Below are 27,306 nucleotides of genomic sequence, written 5' to 3' on the forward strand. Positions count from 1 at the left end.
TACAAAGCTGTGATCACCAAGACAGTATGGTACTGGCATAAAAACAGACACATAGACCAGTGGAACAGAATAGAGAGCCCAGATATGGACCCTCAACTCTATGGTCAGTTAATCTTCGACAAAACAGGAAAAAACATACAGTGGAAAAAAGACAGTCTCTTCAATAAATGGTGCTGGGAAAACTGGGCAGTTTATGTAGAAGAATGAAACTCGACCATTCTCTTACACCGTACACAAAGATAAACTCAAAATGGATAAAAGACCTCAATGTGAGACAGGAATCCATCAGAATCCTAGAGAACATAGGCAGTAATCTCTTCAATATCAGCCACAGCAACTTCTTTCAAGATATGTCTCCAAAGGCAAAGGAAACAAAAGCCAAAATAAACTTTTGGGACTTCATCAAAATCAAAAGCTTCTGCACAGCAAAGGAAACAGTCAACAAAACAAAGAAGCAACCCACGGAATGGGAGAAGATATTTGCAAATGACAGTACAGACAAAAGATTGATATCCAGGATCTATAAATTCTTTCCTATTTCTTTAACCAACATCTTATCAATTCCCTTTTAAAAAATCTCATTAAATTTTCATCTTCACAATCATATTCCATCCCTTCATCGTATTTACCCTTATTTTTGTATATACATATAAGTTTTTCTTTCTTTAAAATTTTGGAAGGCAGTTTCTTCTAAGAGACCAAAATAAACCCAGACTCTAGGGTGTGGCTCAATTCTATTCACCAGCCTGATCATATTCTTATTTTTTTCCCCTTTCTTTCCCCCTGGTTTCAGGTCTCTTCTGATTTATTTAGTGCTTATTTTTCTGTGGTTGATGTTACCCTTCAAGCATTTTGTTCTTTCATTCATCTATTCTTTTCTGGACAAAATGACAAAATGGAAAATCTCACCTCATAAAAAAGAACAAGAGGTGGTACTGAGTACCAGGAACCTAATCAATATGTCAGAACTAGAGTTCAGAGTGATGATTACAAAGATAGTAGCTGGGCTTGAAAAAAGCATAGAAGATACCAGAGAATCCCTTTCTGGAGAAATAAAAGAACTAAAATCTAACCAAGTTGAAACCAAAAAGGCTTTTAATGATGTGCAATAATAAAAAAAAATGGAGGCTCTAATGGCTAGAATAAATGAGACAGAAGAGAGAATTAGTGATATAGAAGACCAAATGATGGATAATAAAGAAGCTGAGAAAAAGAGAGATAAACAGCTACTGGATCACAAGGGGAGAACTCAAGAGATGAGTGATACCATAAGATAAAACAATATTAGAATAATTTGGATCCCAGAAGGAAGAAGAAAGAATGTGGGGGCAGAAGGTATATTGGGGCAAATTATAGCAGAGAACACCCCAAATTTGGGAAAGGAAACAGGCATCAAAATCCAGGATGCACAGAGAACCGGCTCAAATTCCATGAAAATAGGTCAACATCCTATCATATAATAGTAAAACTTACAAGTGTCAGAGATAAAGAAAATCCTGAAAGCAGCTCAGGACAAGAGGTCTATAACATACAATGGTAGAAATATTAGATTGGCAGCAGACCAACCCCCAGAGATCTGGCAGGCCAGAAAGAACTGGCATGATATATTCAGAGCACTAACAAGAAAAATACGCAGCCAAGAATACTATACCCAGCTAGGTTTTCATTGAAAATAAAAGGAGAGATAAAAAGCCTCCAGGACAAACAAAAACTAAAAGAATTTACAGACACCAAACCAGCCTTACAGGAAATATTGAAAGAGGTCCTCTAAGCAAAGAGAGAGCCTAAAAGTAACATAGACCAGAAAGGAACAGAGACAAAATATAGTAACAGTCAGCTTACAGGCAATACAATAGCACTAAATTAATATCTTTCAATAGTTACCCTGAATGCAAATGGGCTAAATGCCCCAAACAAAAGACACAGGGTATCAGAATGGATGAAAAACAAGCCTCATCAATACGCTATCTGGAAGAGACTCATTTTAGACCCAAAGACACCTCCAGATTTAAAGTGAGGGGGTGGAAAATAATTTACCATGTGAATGGACATCAAAGGAAAGCTGGGGTAGCAATCCTTACATCAGACAAATTAGATTTTAAACCAAAGACTATAATGAGAATTGAGGAAGGACACTATATCATACTTAAAGGGTCTGTCCAACAAGAAGATATAACAATTTAAATAAGCCCCTAACATAGGAGCAGTCAATTATATGATTCAGTTAATAACAAAATCTAAGAAACACATTGACAATAACACAATAATAGTAGGGGACTTTAATACCTCCCTCACTGAAATGGACAGATCATCTAAACGAAAGATCAACAAGGAAATAAAGGCTTTAAATGACACAGTGGACCAGATGAACATCACAGATATATTCAGAACATTCCATCCCAAAGCAAAAGAATACACATTCTTCTCTATTGTACATGGAACATTCTCTAGAATAGATAACATCTGGGGTCACAAATCAGGTCTCAACTGGAACCAAAAGATTGGGATCATTCCCTGCATATTTTCAGACCACAGTGCTTTGAAACTGAACTCAGTCACAAAAGGAAAGTTGGAAACAACTAATACATGGAGGCTAAAGAACACCACACTAAAGAATGACTGGGGCAACCAGGAAATTAAAGAAGAATTTAAGAAACTGATGGAAACAAATGAAAACAAAAACACAATTGTTCAAAATCTTTGGGATGCAGCAAAGGTGGTCCTAAGAAGAAAGTATATAGCAATACAAGCTTTTCTCAAGAAACAACAAAGGGATAAACCCCACCTGGTCATGATGGATAATCTTTTAATGTACAGTTGGATCCTATTAGCTAGGATCTTGTTGAGAATCTTGGCATCCATATTCATCAGGGATATTGGTCTGAAATTCTCCTTTTGATGGGGTCTTTGATGGTTTGGGGATCAAGGTGATGATGGCCTCATAGAAAGAGTCTGGAAATTTTCCTTCTGTTTCTGTTTCTTTAAACAGCTTCAGGAGAATAGGTATTATTTCTTCTTTGAATATTTGGTAGAATTCCCCAGGGAATCCATCAGGTCCTGGACTCTTGTTTTTGGGGAGGTTTTTGATCACTGCTTCAATCTTCTTACTAATTACTGGTCTATTCAGGTTGTCAATTTCTTCTTGTTTCTGTCTTGGAAGTTTATAGGATTCCAGGAATGCATCCATTTCTTATAGGTTGCTTAAGTTATTGGCATATAGCTATCGATAATCATTCCTGATGACTGTTTCTATTTCCTTGGTGTTAGTCATGATCCCTCCCCTTTCATTCATGATTTTATTAATTTGGATCCTTTCTCTTTTCTTTTGGACTAGCCAGGCCAGTGGTTGATTGATCTTATTAATTACTTCAAAGAACCAGCTACAGACAAAGGGCTGATATCCAAGATCTATAAAGACCTTCTCAAACTCAACACCTAACAAACAAACAAATCAAAAAATGGGCAGAAGATATAAGTAGATACTTCTCCAAAAAAGACATTCAAATGGCTAACAGACACATGAAAAAGTGTTCATCATCATTACCCATCAGAGAAATTAAAATCAAAACCACATTAAGATACCATCTTACACCAGTTAGAATGGCAAAAATTAACAAGCCAAGAAACAACAAATGTTGGAGAGGATGTGGAGAAGGGGAGTCCTCTTACAATGTTGGTGGGAATGCACGTTGGTGCGGCCACTATGGAAAACAGTGGGAGGTTCCTCAAAAAAATAGACTTTATCCAATATGAAAACCAGAGATAAAATAGAAAATAGTAATAAAACAAAAACAAAAAACACCATAAACGGAGACACAGGGACCTGAAAGAAAATAACAAAAATATAACATTTGTATTACTACCATGCCAGAAAGAATGGAGAAGAAAACGGGACAGAAAGAGTAATTGAAGAAATAATGGCTGAACTTTTCTTGTATTTAATGAAAGAAACAAATTGATAGATTAGAATAAGTGAAACAAAAACAGGAGAAGTCCAAACAACTCCATGTAAAGACAAAATTGTGATTAAATTTCTGAAAATAAAAGACAAAGTAAAACCCTTAAAAAATAAAAAAATAAACAAAATAAATAAAAATAGAGCTACTCTATGATCCAGCAATTGCATTAGGTCATATGTAGTGAAAAGATACAGATGTAGTGAAAAGAAGGGCCATATGCATCCCAGTGTTCATAGCAGCAATGTCTACAACAGCCAGACTGTTGAAAGAGAAGAGACACCCTTCAACAGGCAAATGGATAAAGAAGATGTGGTCTATATATGCAATGGAATATTACTCAGCCATGAGAAAGGATGAATAACCAAAATTACATCAATATGCCTGAGACTGGAGGAGATTATGCTGAGTGAAACAGTTAAGCAGAGAAAGTCAATGATCATATGGTTTCACTTATTTGTGGAACATAATGAATAGCAAGGAGAACATTGGAAGGAAGAGGGAAATGAAGGAGGGGAAATTGGAGGAGGAGACAAACCATGAAAGACTACAGACTGCGAGAAACAAACTTAAGGTTTTAGAGGGGAGGGGTTGGAGGGATGGGTTGGCCCAGGGATGGGTATTAAGGAGGGCACATATTGCATGGAACACTGGGTGTTATACGTAAACAATGAATCTTGGAACAATCCATCAAAAACTAATGATGTACCATATGGTGACCTACATAACATTATTTTTTTTTTTTAATCGAAAGAAACAAGAAAGGTCTCAAATACACAACCAAATCCTACACCTAAAGGAGCTGGAGAAAGAACAGCAAAGGAAGTCTAAACCCAGCAGGAAAAGAGAAATGATAAAGATCAGAGGAGCAATCAATAAAACAGAAACCAAAATAACAGTAGAATACATCAACAGAAGTAGGAGCTGGTTCTTTTAAAGAAATAGTAAGATTACAAACAAACAAACAAACAAAAAAGAATTAGTAAGACGATAAACTCCTGGCCAGATATATCAAAAACAAAACAGAAAGGACCCAAATTAATAAAATCGTGAATGAAAGAGGCGAGATCACAATCAACACCAGAGAAATACATTGTAACAACATATTATGAGCAACCATATGCCAGCAGATTTAACAATCTGGAAGAAATGGATGCATTCCTAGAAACCTATAAACTACCAAAACCGAACCAGGAAGAAACAGACAACCTGAACAAACCCCTAACCAGTAAGGAAATTGAAGCAGTAATCAAAAATCTCCCAACAAAAAAGAGCCCAGGGACAGATGGCTTCCCAGGGGAATTCTACCAAACATTTAAAGAAGAACTAATACCTATTCTCCTTAAACTGTTCCAAAATAGAAATGGAAGGAAAACTTCCAAACTCATTTTATGAGGTCAGCATTACCTTAACCCAAAACCAGACAAAGACACCATCAAAAAGGAGAATTTCAGACCAATATCCCTGATAAACATGGATGCAAAAACTCTCACCAAAATACTAGCCTATAGGATCCAAAAGTACATTAAAAAAATACACACCATGACCAAGTGGGATTTATTCCTGGGCTGCAAGGTTGGCTCAATATCTGCAAATCAATCGATATGACACAATACATTAATAAAAGAGCAAGAACCATATGATACTCTCAATACATACTGAAAAAGCACTTCACAAAGTACAGCATTCTTTCTTGATCAAAACTTCACAGTCAGGAGGAGTCAAGATGGTGGAGAAGTAGCAGGCTGAGACTACTTCAGGTAGCAGGAGATCAGTAGATAGCTTATCTAGGGATTGCAAACATCTACAAATCCAACGGGAGATTGAAGAGAAGAAGAACAGCAATTCTAGAAACAGAAAATCAACCACTTTCTGAAAGGTAGGACTGGCAGAGAAGTGAATCCAAAGAGACTGGAAGATAGACTGCGGGGGGAGGGGCCAGCTCCTGGCGAGCAGCGGAGCAACGGAGTGCAAAATCGGGACTTTTAAAAGTCTGTTCCGCTGAGGGATATCGCTCCAGAGGCTTAACCGGGGTGAAGCCTAGGCGGGGTCAGTGCGGCCTCAGGTCCCACAGGGTCACAGAAGGATCGGGAGTGTCTGAGTGTCGTAGAGCTTACCGGAATTAGAACGGGGAAGCCAGCTGCAGAGACAGAGCCGAGGAGTGACTCTCAGCTCGGGGTTACCTTGAAGAGGTCGCAGGCTCGGTCAGCTCCGAGCGCAGCCGGAGGCCAGGGTGACGGGAGTAATTGGGCGCAGTTCTCTGAGGGCGCACTGAGAAGTGGGGCCCCGGGCACTCGGCTCCTCCGGGCCGGAGACCGGGAGGTCGCCATCTTCATTCCCGTCTTCCAGAACTCTACGGAAAGCGCTCAGGGAACAAAAGCTCCCGAAAGCAAACCCAGCAAACCCGAGCGGATTACTCAGCCCAGCCCCGGGTAAGGGCAGGGCAACTCCGCCGGGGGCAAAGACGCTTGAGAATCACTACAACAGGACCCTCCCCCAGAAGATCAACGAGAAACCCAGCCAGGACCAAGTTCACCTACCAAGGAGTGCAGTTTCAATACCAAGGAGAGCAGCGGAATTCCAGAGGAGAAGAAAGCAAAGCACAGAACTCAAGGCTTTCTCCCCATGATTCTTTAGCCTTGCAGTTAATTTATTTTTTTTTCTTTTTCAATTTTTTTTTCTCTTCTTCTGCTAAATTTTTTTAACTTTTACCGTTTTCTTTTTTAACGTTTTTTTAATAGTTTATCTAATATATATATATATATATTTTTTTCCTTTTTATATTTTTTCTTTATCAGCTTTCTTTTTTTAATAGTTTCTTTTTTTTTTTTCTTTCTGAATCCCTTTTTATCCCCTTTCTCCCCCCTCACGATTTGGGATCTCTTCTGATTTGGCTAAAGCATATTTTCCTGGGGTTGTTGCCACCCTTTTAGTACTTTACTTGCTCCTTCATATACTCTTATCTGGACAAAATGACAAGGCGGAAAAATTCACAACAAAAAAAAAAGAACAAGAGGCAGTACCAAAGGCTAGGGACTGAATCAATACAGACATTGGTAATATGTCAGATATAGAGTTCAGAATGACGATTCTCAAGGTTCTAGCCGGGCTTGAAAAAGGCATGGAAGATATTAAAGCAACCCTCTCGGGAGATATAAAAGCCCTTTCTGGAGAAATAAAATAACTAAAATCTAACCAAGTTGAAATCAAAAAAGCTATTAATGAGGCGCAATCAAAAATGGAGGCTCTCACTGCTAGGATAAATGAGGCAGAAGAAAGAATTTGTGATATAGAAGACCAAATGACAGAGAATAAAGAAGCTGAGCAAAAGAGGGACAAACAGCTACTGGACCACGAGGGGAGAATTCGAGAGATAAGTGACACCATAAGACGAAACAACATTAGAATAATTGGGATCCCAGGAGAAGAGGAAACAGAGAGGGGAGCAGAAGGTATGTTGGAGAGAATTATTGGAGAGAATTTCCCCAATATGGCAAAGGGAACAAGCATCAAAATCCAGGAGGTTCAGAGAACCCCCCTCAAAATCAATAAGAATAGGTCCACACCCCGTCACCTAATAGTAAAATTGACAAGTCTTAGTGACAAAGAAAAGATCCTGAAAGCAGCCCGGGAAAAGAAGTCTGTAATGTACAATGGTAAAAATATTAGATTGGCAGCAGACTTATCCACAGAGACCTGGCAGGCCAGAAAGAGCTGGCATGATATATTCAGAGTACTAAATGAGAAAAACATGCAGCCAAGAATACTATATCCAGCTAGGCTATCATTGAAAATAGAAGGAGAGATTAAAAGCTTCCAGGACACCAGGTGGTGGGTATTCTGGAGGGCACAGATTGCATGGAGCACTGGGTGTGGTGCAAAAATAATGAATACTGTTATGCTGAAAAAATAAAAAAATTAAAAAAAAAAAAAAAAAAAAAAAAAGAAAATAATTCCAAAAAAAAAAAAAAAAAAAAAAAAAAAGCTTCCAGGACAAACAAAAACTGAAAGAATTTGCAAATACCAAACCAGCTCTACAGGAAATATTGAAAGGGGTCCTCTAAGCAAAGAGAGACCCTCAAAGTAGTAGATCAGAAAGAAACAGAGACAATATACAATAACAGTCACCTTACAGGCAATACAATGGCACTAAATTCATATCTCTCAATACTTACCCTGAATGTTAATGGGCTAAATGCCCCAATCAAAAGACACAGGGTATCAGAATGGATAAAAAAACAAAACCCATCAATATGTTGCCCAGAAGAAACTCATCTTAAACCCGAAGACACCTCCAGGTTTAAAGTGAGGGGTTGGAAAAGAATTTACCATGCTAATGGACATCAGAAGAAAGCAAGAGAGGCAATCCTTATATCAGATCAATTAGATTTTAAGCCAAAGACTATAATAAGAGATGAGGAAGGACACTATATCATACTCAAAGGAACTGTCCAACAAGAAGATCTAACAATTTTAAATATCTATGCCCCTAACGTGGGAGCAGCCAACTATATAAACCAATTAATAACAAAATCAAAGAAACACATCAACAAGAATATAATAATAGTAGGGGATTTTAACACTCCCCTCACTGAAATGGACAGATCATCCAAGCAAAAGATCAACAAGGAAATCAAAGCCTTAAATGACACACTGGACCAGATGGACATCACATATATATTCAGAACATTTCATCCCAAAGCAACAGAATACACATTCTTCTCTAGTGCACATGGAACATTCTCCAGAATAGATCACATTCTTGGTCCTAAATCAAGTCTCAACCGGTATCAAAAGATTGGGATCATTCCCTGCATATTTTTAGACCACAATGCTCTAAAGCTAGAACTCAATCACAAGAGGAAATTTGGAAAGAACCCAAATACATGGAGACTAAACAGCATCCTTCTAAAGAATGAATGGGTCAACCAGGAAATTAAAGAAGAATTGAAAAAATTTGTGGAAACAAATGATAATGAAAACACAACGGTTCAGAATCTGTGGGACACAACAAAGGCAGTCCTGAGAGGAAAATATATAGCGGTACAAGCCTTTCTCAAGAAATAAGAAAGGTCTCAGGTACACAACCTAACCCTACACCTAAAGGAGCTGGAGAAAGAACAAGAAAGAAACCCTAAACCCAGCAGGAGAAGAGAAATCATAAAGATCAGAGCAGAAATCAATGAAATAGAAACAAAAAAAAAACAATAGAACAAATCAACGAAACTAGGAGCTGGTTCTTTGAAAGAATTAATAAGATTGAAAAATCCCGGGCCAGACTTATCAAAAAGAAAAAAGAAAGGACCCAAATAAATAAAATCATGAATGAAAGAGGAGAGATCACAACGAACACCAAAGAAATACAGACAATTATAAGAACATACTATGAGCAACTCTACGCCAACAAATTTGACAATCTGGAAGAAATGGATGCATTCCTAGAGACATATAAACTACCACAACTGAACCAGGAAGAAATAGAAAGCCTGAACAGACCCATAACCAGTAAGGAGATTGAAACAGTCATCAAAAATCTCCAAACAAACAAAAGCCCAGGGCCAGACGGCTTCCCGGGGGAATTCTACCAAACATTTAAAGAGGAACTAATTCCTATTCTCCTGAAACTGTTCCAAAAAATAGAAATAGAAGGAAAACTTCCAAACTCATTTTATGAGGCCAGCATCACCTTGATCCCAAAACCAGAAAAGGATCCCATCAAAAAAGAGAACTACAGACCAATATCCTTGATGAACACAGATGCAAAAATTCTCGCCAAAATACTCGCCAATAGGATTCAACAGTCCATTAAAAGGATTATTCACCACGACCAAGTGGGATTTATTCCAGGGCTGCAAGGTTGGTTCAACATCTGCAAATCAATCAATGTGATACAACACATTAATAAAAGAAAGAACAAGAACCATATGATACTCTCCATAGATGCTGAAAAAGCATTTGACAAAGTACAGCATCCCTTCCTGATCAAAACTCTTCAAAGTGTAGGGATAGACGGCACATACCTCAATATTATCAAAGCCATCTATGAAAAACCCACCACAAATATCATTCTCAATGGAGAAAAAATGAAAGTTTTTCCGCTAAGGTCAGGAACACGGCAGGGATGTCCGTTATCACCACTGCTATTCAACATAGTACTAGAAGTCCTAGCCTCAGCAATCAGACAACAAAATGAAATTAAAGGCATCCAAATTGGCAAAGAAGAAGTCAAACTATCACTCTTTGCAGATGATATGATACTCTATGTGGAAAACCCAAAAGACTCCACTCCAAAACTGCTAGAACTTGTACAGGAATTCAGTAAAGTGTCAGGATATAAAATCAATGCACAGAAATCAGTTGCATTTCTCTACACCAACAACAAGACAGAAGAAAGAGAAATTAAGGAGTCCATCCCATTTACAATTGCACCCAAAACTATAAGATACCTAGGAATAAACCTAACCAAAGAGACTAAGAATCTATACACAGAAAACTATAAAGTACTCATGAAAGAAATTGAGGAAGACACAAAGAAATGGAAAAATGTTCCATGCTCCTGGATTGGAAGAATAAATATTGTGAAAATGTCTATGCTACCTAAAGCAATCTACACATTTAATGCAATTCCTATCAAAGTACCATCCATTTTTTTCAAAGAAATGGAAAAAGAATCCTAAAATTTATATGGAACCAGAAAAGACCTCGAATAGCCAAAGGAATATTGAAAAAGAAAGCCAAAGTTGGTGGCATCACAATTCCGGACTTCAAGCTCTATTACAAAGCTGTCATCTTCAAGACAGCATGGTACTGGCACAAAAACAGACACATAGATCAATGGAACAGAATAGAGAGCCCAGAAATGGACCCTCATCTCTATGGTCAACTCATCTTCGACAAAGCAGGAAAGAATGTCCAATGGAACAAAGACAGCCTCTTCAATAAATGGTGTTGGAAAAATTGGACAGCCACATGCAGAAAAATGAAATTGGATCATTTCCTTACAACACACACGAAAATAGACTCAAAATGGATGAAGGATCTCAATGTGAGAAAGGAATCCATCAAAATCCTCGAGGAGAACACAGGCAGCAACCTCTTCGACCTCAGCCGCAGCAACATCTTCCTAGGAACATCCCCAAAGGCAAGGGAAGCAAGGGCAAAAATGAACTTTTGGGATTTTATCAAGATCAAAAGCTTTTGCACAGCAAAGGAAACAGTGAACAAAACCAAAACACAACTGACAGAATGGGAGAAGATATTTGCAAATGACATATCAGATAAAGGGCTAGAGTCCAAAATCTATAAAGAACTTAGCAAACTCAACACCCAAAGAACACATAATCCAATCAAGAAATGGGCAGAGGACATGAACAGACATTTCTGCAAAGAAGACATCCAGATGGCCAACAGACACATGAAAAACTGCTCCATATCACTCGGCTTTAGGGAAATACAAATCAAAACCACAATGAGCTATCACCTCACACCAGTCAGAATGGCTAAAATTAACAAGTCAGGAAATGACAGATGCTGGCGGGGATGCGGAGAAAGGGGAACCCTCCTACACTGTTGGTGGGAATCTAAGCTGGTGCAACCACTCTGGAAAACAGCATGGAGGTTCCTCAAAATGTTGAAAATAGAACTACCCTATGACCCTGCAATTGCACTGCTGGGTATTTACCCTTAAGATACAAACGTAGTGATCCGAAGGGGCACGTGCACCCGAATGTTTATAGCTCAATGTCTACAATAGCCAAACTATGGAAAGAACCTAGATGTCCATCTACAGACGAATGGATAAAGAAGATGTGGTATATATACACAATGGAATACTATGCAGCCATCAAAAGAAATGAAATCTTGCCATTTGCGACGACGTGGATGGAACTAGAGGGTATCATGCTTAGCGAAATAAGTCAATCGGAGAAAGACAACTATCATATGATCTCCCTGATATGAGGGAGAGGAGATGCAACCTGGGGGGTTAAGGGGGTAGGAGAAGAGTAAATTAAACAGGATGGGATTGGGAGGGAGACAAACCATAAGTGACTCTTAATCTCACAAAACAAACTGAGGGTTGATAGGAGGAGGGGGGTTGGAGAGGGGGGGGTGGGGTTATGGATATTGGGGAGGGTATGTGCTATGGTGTGTGCTGTGAAGTGTGTAAACCTGGCGATTTGCAGACCTGTACCCCTGGGGATAAAAATATATGTTTATAAAAAATAAAATTAAAAAAAAAGTTCAGGTTAGAAGGTTATTATGGAATTTGATGTACTAGGCATCTCACTGTGATGGTAAATAGGTTAAAAAATTATCTATATATAAAAAAAATGAGCCAGATTAGTGGGAACGAATTAAAAATAAAAGTTGTCCTATGAAGTAAAAAAAAAAAAAAAAACAAAACTCTTCACAGTATAGGGATAAAGGGTACATACCTCAATATCATAAAACCCATCTATGAAAAACCCACAATGAATATCATTCTCAATGGGGAAAAACTGAGAGCTTTCCCCCTAAGATCAGGAACATGGCAGGGATGTCCCCTATCACCACGTTGTTCAACATAGTACTAGAAGTCCTAGCCTCAGCAATCAGACAAGAAGAAGAAATTAAAAGCATCCAAATCAGCAAAGAAGAAGTCAAACTCTCACTGTTTGCAGATGATATGATACTTTATGTGGAAAACCCAAAAGACTCCACCCCAAAACTTCTAGAACTCATACAGGAATTCAGTAAACTGTCAGGATATAAAATCAATGCATAGAGATCTGTATTTCTACACACCAACGAGAAGACACAAAAAAGCGAAATTTAGGAATTGATTCCATTTACAGCTTGAAACCATAAGATACCTAGAAATAAATCCAACCAAAGAGACAAAGAATCTGTACTCAGAAAACTATAGAATTCTCATGAAAGAAACCGAGGAAGACACAAAGAAATGGAAAAAGGTTCCATGCTCATGGATTGGAAAAACAAATATTGTGAAAATGTCTATGCTACTTACAGCAATCTACACATTTAATGCAATCCCTATCAAAATACCATCAACTTTTTACAAAAATTGGAACAAATAATCCTAAAACTTGTATGGAATGAGAAAAGATCCTGAATAGCCAGAGGAAAGTTGAAAAAGAAAACCAAAGTTGGTGGCATCACAATTCCAGACTTCAAGCTCCATTACAAAGCTACAATCATCAAGACAGTATGGTATAAGCATAAAAACAGACACATAGATCAATGGAACAGAATAGAGAACCCAGAAATGGACCCTCAACTCTATGGTCAACTAATCTGCAACAAAGCAGGAAAGAATGTCCAATGGAAAAAAGATAGCCTCTTCAACAAATGGTGCTGGGAAAACTGGACAGCCACATGCAGAAGAATGAAACTGGACCATTTCCTTAACCACACAAAAACAGACTAAAAATGGATGAAGGATCTCAATGTGAGAAAGGAATCCATCAAAATCCTTGAGGAGAACACAGGCAGCAACCTCTTCGACCTCAGCCGCAGCAACTTCTTCCTAGGAACAACACCAAAGGCAAGGGAAGCAAGGGCAAAAATGAACTATTGGGATTTTATCAAGATCAAAAGCTTTTGCACAGCAAAGGAAACAGTGAACAAAACCAAAAGACAACTGACAGCATGGGAGAAGATATTTGCAAATGACATATCAGATAAAGGGCTAGTATCCAAAATGTATAAAGAGCTTAGCAAACTCAACACCCAAAGAACACATAATCCAATCAAGAAATGGGCAGAGGACATGAACAGACATTTCTGCAAAGAAGACATCCAGATGGCCAACAGACACATGAAAAAGTGCTCCACATCACTCGGCATCAGGGAAATACAAATTAAAACCACAATGAGCTATCACCTCACACCAGTCAGAATGGCTAAAATTAACAAGTCAGGAAATGACAGATGCTGGCGAGGATGTGGAGAAAGGGGAACGCTCCTACACTGTTGGTGGGAATGCAACTGGTGCAACCACTCTGGAAATAGTATAGAGGTTCCTCAAAAAGTTGAAAATAGAGCTATCCTATGACCCATCCATTACATTACTAGGCATTTACCCCAAAGATACAAATGTGATCTGAAGGGGCATGTGCACCTGAATGTTTATAGCAGCAATGTCCACAATAGCCAAATGATGAAAAGAGCCTGGGTGTCCATCAATGGATGAATGGATAAAGAAGTGGTATATATACAATGGAATATTATGCAGCCATCAAAAAACCCTGAAATCTTGCCATTTGCAACAACGTGGATGGAACTAGAGGGTCATATGCTAAGCTAAATAAGTCAATCAGAGAAATATTATTATCATATGATCTCATTGATATGAGGAATTTGTTTTCTTTTTAAGATCTTATTTATTTATTTGATAGAGAAATCATAAGTAGGCAGAGAGGCAGGCAGAGAGAGAGGGGGAAGCAGGCTCCCCACTAAGCAGAGAGCCTGATGCAGGGCTCAATACCAGGACCCTGAGATCATGACCTGAGCTGAAGGCAGAGGCTTAACCCACTGAGCCACCCAGGTGCCCCTAAGGTGATTTTAAAGTACAGGGATGCTAGAAAACCTCTATAAACTCTACCCCTCCAAAATCACTTCCCATTCCATGAACACACCATGCTTTATCATGCTTCTGTGCCTTCTTTGCACATGTCAGTATTTCTGGATCAGATTCTCTCACCATCTATCCCCTTTTGCCCCCCACCTTTTTTCTTAAGATTTAATTTATTTATTTGAGAAAGAGACAGAGAGCACAAGCAGAGGGGAGGAGGAGAAGTAGGCTCCCAGCTGAACAAGGAGCCCAATGTAGGGTTTGATTCCAGGGCCCCAGGATCATGACCTGAGCCCAAGGTACCTGCTTAACTGACTGAAACACCCAGGTGCCCCAACCCCTTTTGCTCTTTAAGTTCCACATCTAATGTCCCTTTTCTATATCACTTTTAGACAGTTAATTACTTCTTCTACCATTAGGGAGTCTATAGCAATTGGTTCTCCATAAAGAAACTTCCTTTCTACTATAACTATCTGTTTATACATCTCTTTCTCTAACCACACTGAGTTTCCCCCAAAGGGACTGTATGATTTATTTAACAAATATGTATATGGATCTAGTTATTGGCCATTCTGCAAGCTAGGTAGACCCATTAGTATCTTTTCTTAAGAAGCTCAGGTAAAGGAATGATGAAACAATATAAAACACGCAAGGAATATATACTCCTAGAATATTAGAAGAGGAAGAGGTAGTTTGGGTGGAGACTATCAGGAAGGGTTTTTGAAGAAGGTACAAGTACTGTGGTTTCATGCATAGTGTGCAAAGTGCCTGCAACAGAATAGGGAAGCTTTCAAACACTGTTTGCTAAATACATAAGTGAGTGAAAAAATATAACTCCACAGGACTCTAGTTTTATGATTCTATCAAACCCAACAAAGACCTTTCAAGAAGAACATTTCTAAATAACACATAGCTTGTCTGCAAACATGGGCCTGTTATTGTGATCCCAACAGTGAATCAATCACTTGGGGCTTTTCAGGCCCCAACACAATCCCCACATGATGCTATGCATATTCTAAACATTAAAGACTGTGGGATCAGTGACTCACTTTTGCTATCAGGAAAGTAATTCTATTCTAAGGGCATTATACATTCCTGGGAGTGTCATGTATTGAGGCAATAATCCATTAGTTGGCTAACACATTATCTGAACCATTCCACCAGAAAAGGATGTCTTGAATGTCTCCTACAACCTTTAAATGTCTTGTTATGACATTCACACAATAGAATATCATTAATTTAGACACATTCCTTCAGGGACATGAGCAGGCCAATTTTTCCTGGCATGCACCCACATGAAATTTGCTTGTAAGGCAAATTGAGATGGTGAATATAATTACAGAATTTATATTTAACTCAGTGTGGATCTACTTAATGTTAATTGCTAATTGCATATCATTCTGTACCTATCCCTTGAACTTATCACTTAGAAGCATTCTTTAGCAATGATTTTAATTTTATTATCTTTTAAACTATGTTCAATTAGCCAACACATAGTACATCATTAGTTTTTGATGTAGTATCCAATGATTCATTAGATGCTAGGATTCTCAATTATGCTTTAAATGTATTGAAAAGAAGCTAAAAGGCAGTATTTTTAAAAGTTCTAGCCAACCAAATTAGACCAGTCGGCCTTCTTGTTTTTGAATTAGTGAAATTTCATTACATTGTCTCTATGGAGACATTTTATAAATTAGTATCATAATATAATTTAAAAGATCTTAAACATTGTTCAAATGTTTCCTCAAGCTCCAAAAACTTTTATTGAGTATGTAATATGTGCTAGGGACTTTGCTAGATGTGGAGGATTCAAAGAAAAACAACACTGTTGCAGCTCCATAGCCAAGATGGGTTGTACTCTTTGGGAATATCAAGGGACTAGAGCCAAATAAGTGTTTGAAGGAGCAAGAGAAGGTATAAGAGAGTGGCATCTGAGCTATGTTATTGCTGGATAAAGAAGAACAAGTAGGTTTTCCAGGGCATTGGATAGAACTGCAAAGGGTAGAATCTGAAAAGTGTGCACTAGAGCTTAGAGCAATGAGGAAGATGAGAGAGTGACTGGAGATGGGGTTAGGAAAGTAGGTGTGTGAAGGGTGTTGATGCCATGTTAATAAGTTTGGCATGTACCCAATGCACACCAGGGTGTCAATAGCCTTTTATCGTGAGGCCTCACCCCAAACCTGGAAATGTCACACAAAATCTGGCAGAGGTAATCAAAAGAAATGATAGTTCAAAAGATATGTCTCTAGGCTAAACCAAATGCCCTGTTCATTTTAAAACTTGATTTTATTTGAAACATACTAAAAAGAAGACAAAAGTATCTTTAATAATCCCAACATTCAAAAAAAATTATAAAGTACAAAGTAAAAGTCTCCCTAATGACTTTCCTCCCATCTCTAGATTAAATTGATGGGTATCGTCCCTGACCTTTTCCCATGTTGATAGAAATATTTCTATGTTTATATATGTGTATAAACATACCATGACCCCGACCCCAAGGAAACTTGTGCTAAATTCGTTCATTCAATAAGTACTTATTGGAGTCTTTCTATATACCATGCACTGTTCAAGCAACTCAGCATGTAACACCAAGAGCTGACATTCCAGAAGGGCAATACTAACAATTAGCAGAAGATGGAACATGGTGATTTCAAATAAAGATAAGTGTTAGGAAGACAATTAAAAAATAGAGTACATTACGGTAAGAGAGACGAGAATGTTCTTGAGATTGTGAGGTCACAGGGTGGCTTCTCTTGAGGAGGGGATGATCTGACCTGTGACGTGGATGATGCTGAGAGATACAGGTGCTAAGAAAAGGCTGCCTCAAAATGATCACTTTCACATGAACATCATTTTCAGTTAAAGGGAATCAGAATCCAGCAAATTCCAGAAAAGTTCCTTATCTTCCCTTTAACACTGCTTGTACCAGAAAGAGAATATTAATGGTGATTCTGTTTCACTTAAGAAACTTAAGTGCAAAATAAGGAAACCTATGTTTTCTAAACATATCATCTCACCTTCCTAAAGGTCTTCCTCCCCTTCGCGTCATTAGGTACCCACCCTCTCCTTGGCTCATAAAAGCATCATGTTGCCTCATGGTCTTTGGAATTTCAATGCGTGTACAGATTCCCCATATGTATACCAAAAAAATTTATTTTCACCTGCTAATCTGCTTCGTGAAAATTTGATACATTGTGCACAAAGAAAGACCTTAAGGAAGAGAAAATGCGACAGCAACAACATTGACAGCAACAACATTCTCCGGAATTTTCCACCCAAGACAAAAACAAACAGATGTACAATCTATTGGATGTTCTAGGTCAATAGACATCTATATTAAAAAAAAAAAAAACCAACTGAAAAAAAAATTGTATTTATGACTGTGGGGAACTTAATAAAAGACAAGTGCAGACATTCTAGTATAATGGAAATGTTCTATCCTGATATATGCAAATATTACAAGGATGGGCTACTATGTATCAAAATTCAACACTATGGATGACTACACATAGGATTTTTTAACTTCACTGTGTGTAAAGTCCACCAAAAACAGAAAATCAATCATAAAAGGCAAATGAGAAAGAGTGACGACATTATTTCTTTATGAATAAATCTCTGTCTTTAACAAATTGTCATCTTGGCCACTTTGCCTTAAACTTAGTTAAATGACACTACTATGAGCTCTTCTGGTTCTTTGCATGGCATATTGCAGTTGTGTGTGTGTGCGGTGGGGGGTGCTTCCTATAATCGAAAAGCAGTGGTGAGGAACCTGACGGAGGCACTTGCTCAAAGCACGAGCCAACAGAATAAAGGAGTACGTCTCTAAGTATGGTCCCTGGGACTTCAAAATCAACATCATCTGGGTACTTGTCAGAAATGCCAAACCTCAGGCTCCCCGTGTAATCAGAACCTGGAGGATGTGTCCCGACATATTTAATGGGCCCTTCGATGACTGCCGCATCCCAACGTTGGACTATGGCTAAGTGGAGCGGGCGAAACAGTAACTGAACAAAGTTACCTTGACTAACATCCATTCCGATTTCCAGTGGACACCCGCTCCCCCCCCCCACACACACACACAAATGTGCTGTACCTTTCCCAGGTCTGGGGATAAATTCTGAGGAGAGGCACGTTCGGATTTTGCTACATTTCCTTTCTGTTCTGTGGAAGAGTATTTTTAAATACGAACGACATAAGAATGAAGATGAGGCTAAGTCTTTCAGAATCTAAAGACCATCCGGAGAAAGGCAACACAAAGATACGTGACCGCAAACTTTAACGCTTCCGGAACTACGAATCAGGGCAGTGGCGGGAACCATTCAGATACTGGCCTGCCACGGCTTTAGGGTAGACAACGTGACCCAAAGACAGAAACACCCCCCAGAAAACCCATTCCCGTGGCAGAGGTCAACAACGTCACACACACATAGACAACTGTCCCCTTCCTCATTGCTCAACAGTGACCCATACTACAGGGCCTTTTCCTCTTGTCTCATGCCCCTTCCCACATGCCACCCTATGCACATGGAATTTCCTCCCCACTGACCATTGGAAGAAATGCACGACCAGAGGTAGGTTGGCCCTGATCTCATCCTGCTAGGGGATACACGAGGGGAGAGGAAGAATGTAATTGCAAATGCCACCTATCAGGTAACAGCCCTCTGCCGAGGAAGAGGAGAAGACAGTGGTCCAGAAGATGCCAGTGGTGTGAGTCAGGAGGAAAAGCAGACCTGACAGAATTGATCCCATCTAGAAAAGAAAATTTGTGTCCCACGGGCATCAACCATTACTCAGACAAACACTGCTGTGCATCTGATAATTACTCAAATAATGGGTAAACAACAACAAGGAAGACGTGTTGACAAATCACCCGGTTTGGGCAGTATATAGAGGCCACGGCACGAGGACAGACACTTCCACACTCAAGACCTTCGCTTTCCTGGAAACCTACCCAGAACCTCCAGCCTCTGTCACCATGGTCAACTCCTGTTGTGGCTCCGTCTGCTCTGACCAGGGCTGTGGCGAGGAGTCCTGCTGCCGCCCCAGCTGCTGCCAGACCACCTGCTGCAGGACCACCTGCTGCCGCCCCAGCTGCTGTGTGTCCAGCTGCTGCCAGCCCTCCTGCTGTGGCTCCAGCTGCTGCAGGCCCAGCTGCTGCACCTCTAGCTGCTGCCGCCCCACCTGCTGCCAGACCACCTGCTGCAGGACCACCTGCTGCCGCCCCAGCTGCTGTGTGTCCAGCTGCTGCCGCCCCTTCTGCTGTGGCTCCAGCTGCTGCAGGCCCAGCTGCTGCATCTCTAGCTGCTGCCGCCCCTCCTGCTGTGGCTCCAGCTGCTGTGGCTCCAGCTGCTGCAGGCCCTGCTGCTGCACCTCTAGCTGCTGCCGCCCCACCTGCTGCCAGACCACCTGCTGCAGGACCACCTGCTGCCGCCCCAGCTGCTGTGTGTCCAGCTGCTGCCGCCCCTCCTGCTGCGGTTCCAGCTGCTGCAGGCCCAGCTGCTGTGGGTCCAGCTGCTGCCGCCCCACCTGCTGCCAGACCACCTGCTGCAGGACCACCTGCTGCCGCCCCAGCTGCTGTGTGTCCAGCTGCTGCCGCCCCAGCTGTTGCTAGACCACCTGCTGCTCCCCAACCTGCTCTAGTGGCTTCTGCTGCCGAGCATCCTGGCCGGCACCCCGCTGTCTTTCATCAACCAATCTTCTTCAGGTAGTCCCACTGTGCGCAGAATCCTGACAGGCCAACTGTCAAACCTCAGTTCCGGCCGCCCTTTCAACTGACGTGGCCTCCAAATGTACTCCCCACCAACAACACCCTCCTCCCCGCCTCCTTCTTACTAGCTCCCTCCCAAGGGAATCCAAGGACCTTGCATTTTCTCTGAAATCTCTCAGCCAGCGTGTCATCCCAATCACACTCTTCTTTCCTGCCAGGTTTCCTCATACAGAGATGCTCCTATACCTCAAATAAACCTGAACGTCTCCAGGCATACAGATCGAAGGGCCTTGTGTCTCATTATTTTTCCCTCGTGAACTGTTATCCTTAGCAGGTCGGTGGTATTTCTGGTGCTCCCTGCAGAAAGGGGAGTCCACCGCAGACGACTTTAGGATTTCCACCTCTATCCCCTCAGCACTCTCCATGCTGACATCGACCCTGGTGGTTTATAGCAAGCACCCGCTGCTCTCTGCTGAGCCCTTTGTCTAGATGAGGGAGGCAATTCTTGGCAGGCCACAGCTAGGGAGAGGAAGTCTCTAGGAGAAGTCCTCAACCAGTGGGCAGCACTTGGTGGATGAAGTGCTCTAGCCCCTTTAGCCCCTTTCCCCTCGAGGTGGGGGGTGTGAGACCGGGGGCCTCAGCCAGGACTGCACCTCAGCTGCCTACAGGGCTTACCTGCTCTGGAAATCATTCTGGATTGGCTTCCGTCCCTTCCCTGGATCACTTCTCACGTTCCCTACGGCCCTTCTTGAGATCACCTCCCAAACAAACTACTTGCTCTCAGACCTCTGTTGTCGGAGTCTGCTCCTGACATCACCCTAACGCCAGCCTTCCGGAGCTCAGGATCAGGGCCTTCAAAACATTCCCATACAACCGGCACGGTAACCGTGGTGGCAGGCCACCCCTGAACATGAATCTCCACTGAAGCACCTAATCTTTTCACTATATGCTGTTTCTTCCTACAGTATTTGCACACTTGGTCTTAGACTATTAGTCTCCAATTCCTAAAGTATCATTCTTTACTGTCCTGAGGGACAGGACACTCTCCCGTGAGGAACTCAGACCCCCATGTTAGGAGCTGTCTCCCTAGAGGAGGCCTGTTTGAGGGGAACTGCCCCCATCTGTGATGCTTACACCGCACTCGGAAAACCAGAGACTAAAACACGATGTGCAAGGGAGAGCTCTCGGGAGAAATGCGTAAGAAACAGAGGGAGAGGGCACCTGGGTGGCTCAGTTGGTTAAGCAACTGTCTTTGGCTCAGGTCATGGTCCCGGAGTCCCGGGATCGAGTCCCGCATCGGGCTCCCAGCTCCATGGCAAGTCTGCCTCTCCCTCTGAACGTCTCGCCTCTCAGGCTCTCTCTCACTGTTTCTCTCTCAAAAAAGTAAATAAAATCATTTAAAAAAAAAAAAAGAAAGAAACGGAGGGAGACTTATCAGGGGTCTAAAAGGAACGAATGCAAAATGTGGTTTCCCTCCGTTTCCACCCCCACGTTCCGACCCCACAGATGAGGGGTGTGGTGGACTGGGGTAGGGGACTGCTCCTCTTAGAGGCAAGGGGGTTGAGCCTATGTACTCCTACATCACGTATCACTAGCCACGGACAACCCCTGGTGCGTAGAAAGAAGGGAGGGGTCAGACATCCAGCTGTGGTCCACCCCTAGGCTGACACAATTCCCTGCAGAACAGTGTGCGCAAACAGTGTGAGCCATGCGTAGCCCATACTCTGCACTAGCGTGTGGATCAGGGCATTTAAGGCAAAAGACGCCCGAATGAATATCCATATCTACCCCTGCCTCTGCTCATGTCTATGGATTGCTCTCATTAACCCCGCTCCATGGGGTCTGCCACCACTTCTAGAAAAACTTACAAGACAGGGAGTTAGAGGGTGGCTCCTCTGCTCCTTTAGCTGACTTGCCTGGGGGCACTGACCTCAAACCCCATCCCTGAGAGTGCTGAGCCCATGATTCCTATGTCCTCTTCAGGCTACACTACTTGCTCATCGGCGGTTGATCCTGGGAATAGGAATACCAAGAATGCTCCTGTAGATCAGCTCAATGCTAAACATCTTCCTAATGGCTCCCAGAGCTCCCTTCTGTGCTTGATGATTTCCCAACACTAGAAACCCAAAGGGATAAGGTGCCAGCCAGCATTTTCATACCAATCACATTTGACCATGTTCCCCTCAGCTAGCTTTCCTCTCCTGGAGACACGACCCCTAGATGCACACAGCCTACAATTAGAGGAGAAGGGGGCACAAATTCCCCCAAATGGATCACCGGGATGAAGATGATGTGGAAACTTCTCCTTGCACTCTAACCTCTAGATCCGTGTATTCACACAGGGGCCATCAAAGGTTTTGGATATCCTGCAGTCCAGTTCAACACAGATCCCATGTCCAACAGCCTGCCAACATATGAGTATTCCAGATTCCCATGGGCCAATGGCTACAGATTCTTGGGCAAGGACTAAGGAAATTCTATGATATACACTTCCTGGGGTCCTTCATCCAAAAAGACTGGTCTCTCCATTGATGGGTTAATAGGTCTGAGAACAGCCTGAGGTCTTCAAACTGCGTCAGGGATCATGACCTTCCACTGGGATCAAGGACCTCGGCCTTTGTTCTTTTATTCTTAAGCTCTTTTAAAGACACACACACACAACACACACAACACACACACACACACACACACACACACCTCTGTGTGTGTGTGTTGTGTGTGTGTGTGCACACACACAAAGGTGCACAGTATTTGGCTACCTATATCCTGTTTGACTGTTCCAGGGGGAGAAAGAGAGACAGACACAGAGACCGAGATGGAGAGAGACCAAGCCCAGTCAGGGTGAGGGGCTGATGGAGAAGCTGACTCTCAACTGAGCAGGGAGCCCGAGGCAGGACTCCATCCCAGCCCTCCAGGACCATGACCTGAGCCAAAGGCAGAAGCTGAACCGACTGAGCCCCCCAGGAGCCACGTCCACCTCCCCAGCCCCCGGCTGCCTATATCCTATTATGACAGACACCATGCCCTATGATCCATATCGTTAGGTCCCTGAGGGTTTCACATCATTCTGAACCTTGGCATTCCACTCTGATTGGCCATCACATAATAATACACACATTACTTCCTAGAGTTAAATGCTGCCATCTGGACTTGGCCATTCAGGGATATTATCCTCCCATTATTCCTAGGGAGCATATTCCTGGTCCCAGCAATCCCAACACAACCTCTCACTTCAGAGAATAGGCAGTACTACCTCAGTGACCTGCTGACACCGATACTTGATCACTCCTGGATATCTTAGTAAACAGAGTGCCCCCAGATCTCTCCTAGGGAATCGAGGCCACTTCGACTTTCTGGCTTTAGGACTACATTAGTTTTAGCTCTTCTCATTCTCTGAGCGGTTCTTTGTTTGTTTGTTTGTTTTTAAAGATTATTTATTTATTTATTTATTTATTAGACAGAGAGAGAGAGAGAGAGACAGAGACAGAGACAGGGACAGAGAGACAGAGAGAGATCACAAGTAGGCAGAGTACCAGGCAGAGAGAGAGGGAAGTAGGCTCTCTGCTGAGCAGAGAGCCCAATGCGGGGCTTGATCCCAGGACCCCGAGATCGTGACCTGAGCCCAAGACAGAGGCTTAACTCGCTGAGCCTCCCAGGCGCCCCTTCTCTGCACTTTTTCATTCCTCCTTTCTCACCTGTGTGTGCAGTCGTCCTAGATGAATTTGTTCTGGTTATCCATTCTTACACAGTATTACCGCAAAATTTAGCAGTTTCAAGTGACACTCATTTATGATCTCAGTTTCTGTGGATCCGATATCTCGGTAGGTACGGCCCACCGAGACCCTCCATTTCACAGGGTCTCCCAGGGCTGCACGCAAGGTGCTGCCTGGCACTGGGGTCTCAGGTGAGGGCTCCACTGGGGAAGAAGCCACTTCTCCCTTCACTTACATGCTCACTGGCGGGATTCAGTTCCTTGAGGGCCGCTAGAGTGGGGACCTTGCTTCCTTGCTGGATGGTCAATGGAGACCGTGCTCAGTTCTCTGCTGCAAGGATCTCTCCCACATTGTACCAGGCTTCATCAAAGCCAGAGAGAGAGAGAGAGAGAAAGGGTTGGCTTTGAGATGAAAGTCAAGGTCCTTGGTAACTCAGCCCCTTGATGGTGCCATCTGCCATGGTTTAGAAGCACGTTACTTGACGGGAGGGAAATACAGGAGACCGTGAACACCAAGCGGTGGATAGCATCTTGAAGGCCATCTTGGAGTCTGCCTACCAGAACTCTTCCATAATACTGAGTGAAAGAATCAAATCAGAATTCTCTTTTTAAAAATCAGAAACATATAAAAATCAAGCTATGTTGTTTAGGTGTGCATACCTACCTAATAAAACCATAAGGAAAATGAATGAAAACGTTACTTGAAAAATCAGCACGGTAATCATCTGTAGCATGGAAAAAACAACTCTGGTCAACAAAGGACATATCAAGAGCCTTCTTGGTGGCAACAAACTTCTGTTTTGTGACTCAAGCTTTGGCTATACAAATATTTGCTCCATAACTGTTTTGTATCTTATGCTCGTATAGGTCACATGTTTTTCAGTCCTATGCATTTTCCATCAGATGAAAGAATTGTTTAAAAATTTAGGGTGAACTGAAATCCATACTCTATTTAAGATTTAAAACGAAAGCTTACCTTTAGGGATGGATGGTCACCCTACCATGAAATTTAAAGCTATGACTTCAAAGGAGTCTTGGTACGTCACTAGGACGGCGCTGACTGAAGTAGTGATACATGTGCATCAACATTAGTGATTCTCACAGGCAGAAGCCAAGTCAATGGTGCCCAACCTAAGAGAAATTCTGCAGACTATATGAATAGTATGTACACACACACACACACACATTCACTCACTCACACACACACACACACCAACACACACAAGCCCGCACACTAGACCTAGATGTAGTGTCTGTTTGATGTTCCAGATCAAAAGAGATCCATGGTAAAAGAAAACCTACTGAAACAGCAATCACCTCTGTGACTGACAGGACGTTACTAAAGGGCAGGTGGCGCCCGTCCAGGAAAATGGAAATGCTCTATCCCGATAGATGCGGGCATTACACGGATGGGCTTCTGTATATCAAAATTCACCACTATGGATGACTACACACAGGATTTTTTAACTTCACTGTGTGTAAAGTCCACCAAAAACAGAAAATCAATCATAAAAGGCAAATGAGAAAGAGTGACGACATTATTACTTTATGAATAAATCTCTGTCTTTAACAAATTGTCATCTTGGCCACTTTGCCTTAAACTTAGTTAAATGACACTACTATGAGCTCTTCTGGTTCTTTGCATGGCATATTGCAGTTGTGTGTGTGTGCGGTGGGGGGTGCTTCCTATAATCGAAAAGCAGTGGTGAGGAACCTGACGGAGGCACTTGCTCAAAGCACGAGCCAACAGAATAAAGGAGTACGTCTCTAAGTATGGTCCCTGGGACTTCAACATCAACATCATCTGGGTACTTGTCAGAAATGCCAAACCTCAGGCTCCCCGTGTAATCAGAACCTGGAGGATGTGTCCCGACATATTTAACGGGCCCTTCGATGACTGCCGCATCCCAACGTTGGACTATGGCTAAGTGGAGCGGGCGAAACAGTAACTGAACAAAGTTACCTTGACTAACATCCATTCCGATTTCCAGTGGACACCCGCTCCCCCCCCCACACACACACAAATGTGCTGTACCTTTCCCAGGTCTGGGGATAAATTCTGAGGAGAGGCACGTTCGGATTTTGCTACATTTCCTTTCTGTTCTGTGGAAGAGTATTTTTAAATACGAACGACATAAGAATGAAGATGAGGCTAAGTCTTTCAGAATCTAAAGACCATCCGGAGAAAGGCAACACAAAGATACGTGACCGCAAACTTTAACGCTTCCGGAACTACGAATCAGGGCAGTGGCGGGAACCATTCAGATACTGGCCTGCCACGGCTTTAGGGTAGACAACGTGACCCAAAGACAGAAACACCCCCCAGAAAACCCATTCCCGTGGCAGAGGTCAACAACGTCACACACACATAGACAACTGTCCCCTTCCTCATTGCTCAACAGTGACCCATACTACAGGGCCTTTTCCTCTTGTCTCATGCCCCTTCCCACATGCCACCCTATGCACATGGAATTTCCTCCCCACTGACCATTGGAAGAAATGCACGACCAGAGGTAGGTTGGCCCTGATCTCATCCTGCTAGGGGATACACGAGGGGAGAGGAAGAATGTAATTGCAAATGCCACCTATCAGGTAACAGCCCTCTGCCGAGGAAGAGGAGAAGACAGTGGTCCAGAAGATGCCAGTGGTGTGAGTCAGGAGGAAAAGCAGACCTGACAGAATTGATCCCATCTAGAAAAGAAAATTTGTGTCCCACGAGCATCAACCATTACTCAGACAAACACTGCTGTGCATCTGATAATTACTCAAATAATGGGTAAACAACAACAAGGAAGACGTGTTGACAAATCACCCGGTTTGGGCAGTATATAGAGGCCACGGCACGAGGACAGACACTTCCACACTCAAGACCTTCGCTTTCCTGGAAACCTACCCAGAACCTCCAGCCTCTGTCACCATGGTCAACTCCTGTTGTGGCTCCGTCTGCTCTGACCAGGGCTGTGGCGAGGAGTCCTGCTGCCGCCCCAGCTGCTGCCAGACCACCTGCTGCAGGACCACCTGCTGCCGCCCCAGCTGCTGTGTGTCCAGCTGCTGCCAGCCCTCCTGCTGTGGCTCCAGCTGCTGCAGGCCCAGCTGCTGCACCTCTAGCTGCTGCCGCCCCACCTGCTGCCAGACCACCTGCTGCAGGACCACCTGCTGCAGGACCACCTGCTGCCGCTCCAGCTGCTGTGTGTCCAGCTGCTGCCGCCCCTCCTGCTGTGGCTCCAGCTGCTGCAGGCCCAGCTGCTGTGGGTCCAGCTGCTGCCGCCCCACCTGCTGCCAGACCACCTGCTGCAGGACCACCTGCTGCCGCCCCAGCTGCTGTGTGTCCAGCTGCTGCCGCCCCAGCTGTTGCTAG

At 42.5% G+C, this 27,306-nt stretch overlaps 1 protein-coding gene across 5 annotated transcripts; it reads left to right on the top strand.

Moving 5' to 3' along the window:
• The first annotated feature begins 19,466 nt into the window (after positions 1 to 19,466).
• LOC125087773 (keratin-associated protein 4-4-like) lies at positions 19,467 to 27,306 on the top strand. 5 transcript variants are annotated; one of them, XM_047708415.1, is made up of 3 exons: positions 19,467 to 19,762; positions 19,931 to 20,109; positions 26,961 to 27,306. In XM_047708415.1, exons 1-3 carry the CDS (start codon positions 19,505 to 19,507, stop codon positions 27,304 to 27,306), a joined length of 783 nt encoding a protein of 260 aa, XP_047564371.1. In that variant the 5' UTR covers positions 19,467 to 19,504. The 5 variants fall into 5 exon arrangements, with proteins under 5 accessions (XP_047564371.1, XP_047564374.1, XP_047564372.1 ...); XM_047708418.1 differs by lacking the exon at positions 26,961 to 27,306 and having other exon boundaries at positions 19,467 to 19,629; positions 19,681 to 19,811; positions 19,902 to 20,208; XM_047708419.1 differs by lacking the exon at positions 26,961 to 27,306 and having other exon boundaries at positions 19,505 to 19,557; positions 19,621 to 19,764; positions 19,906 to 20,208.

The sequence above is a fragment of the Lutra lutra genome, chromosome 16, assembly GCF_902655055.1.
Source record: "Lutra lutra chromosome 16, mLutLut1.2, whole genome shotgun sequence".
NCBI lineage: Eukaryota > Metazoa > Chordata > Mammalia > Carnivora > Mustelidae > Lutra > Lutra lutra.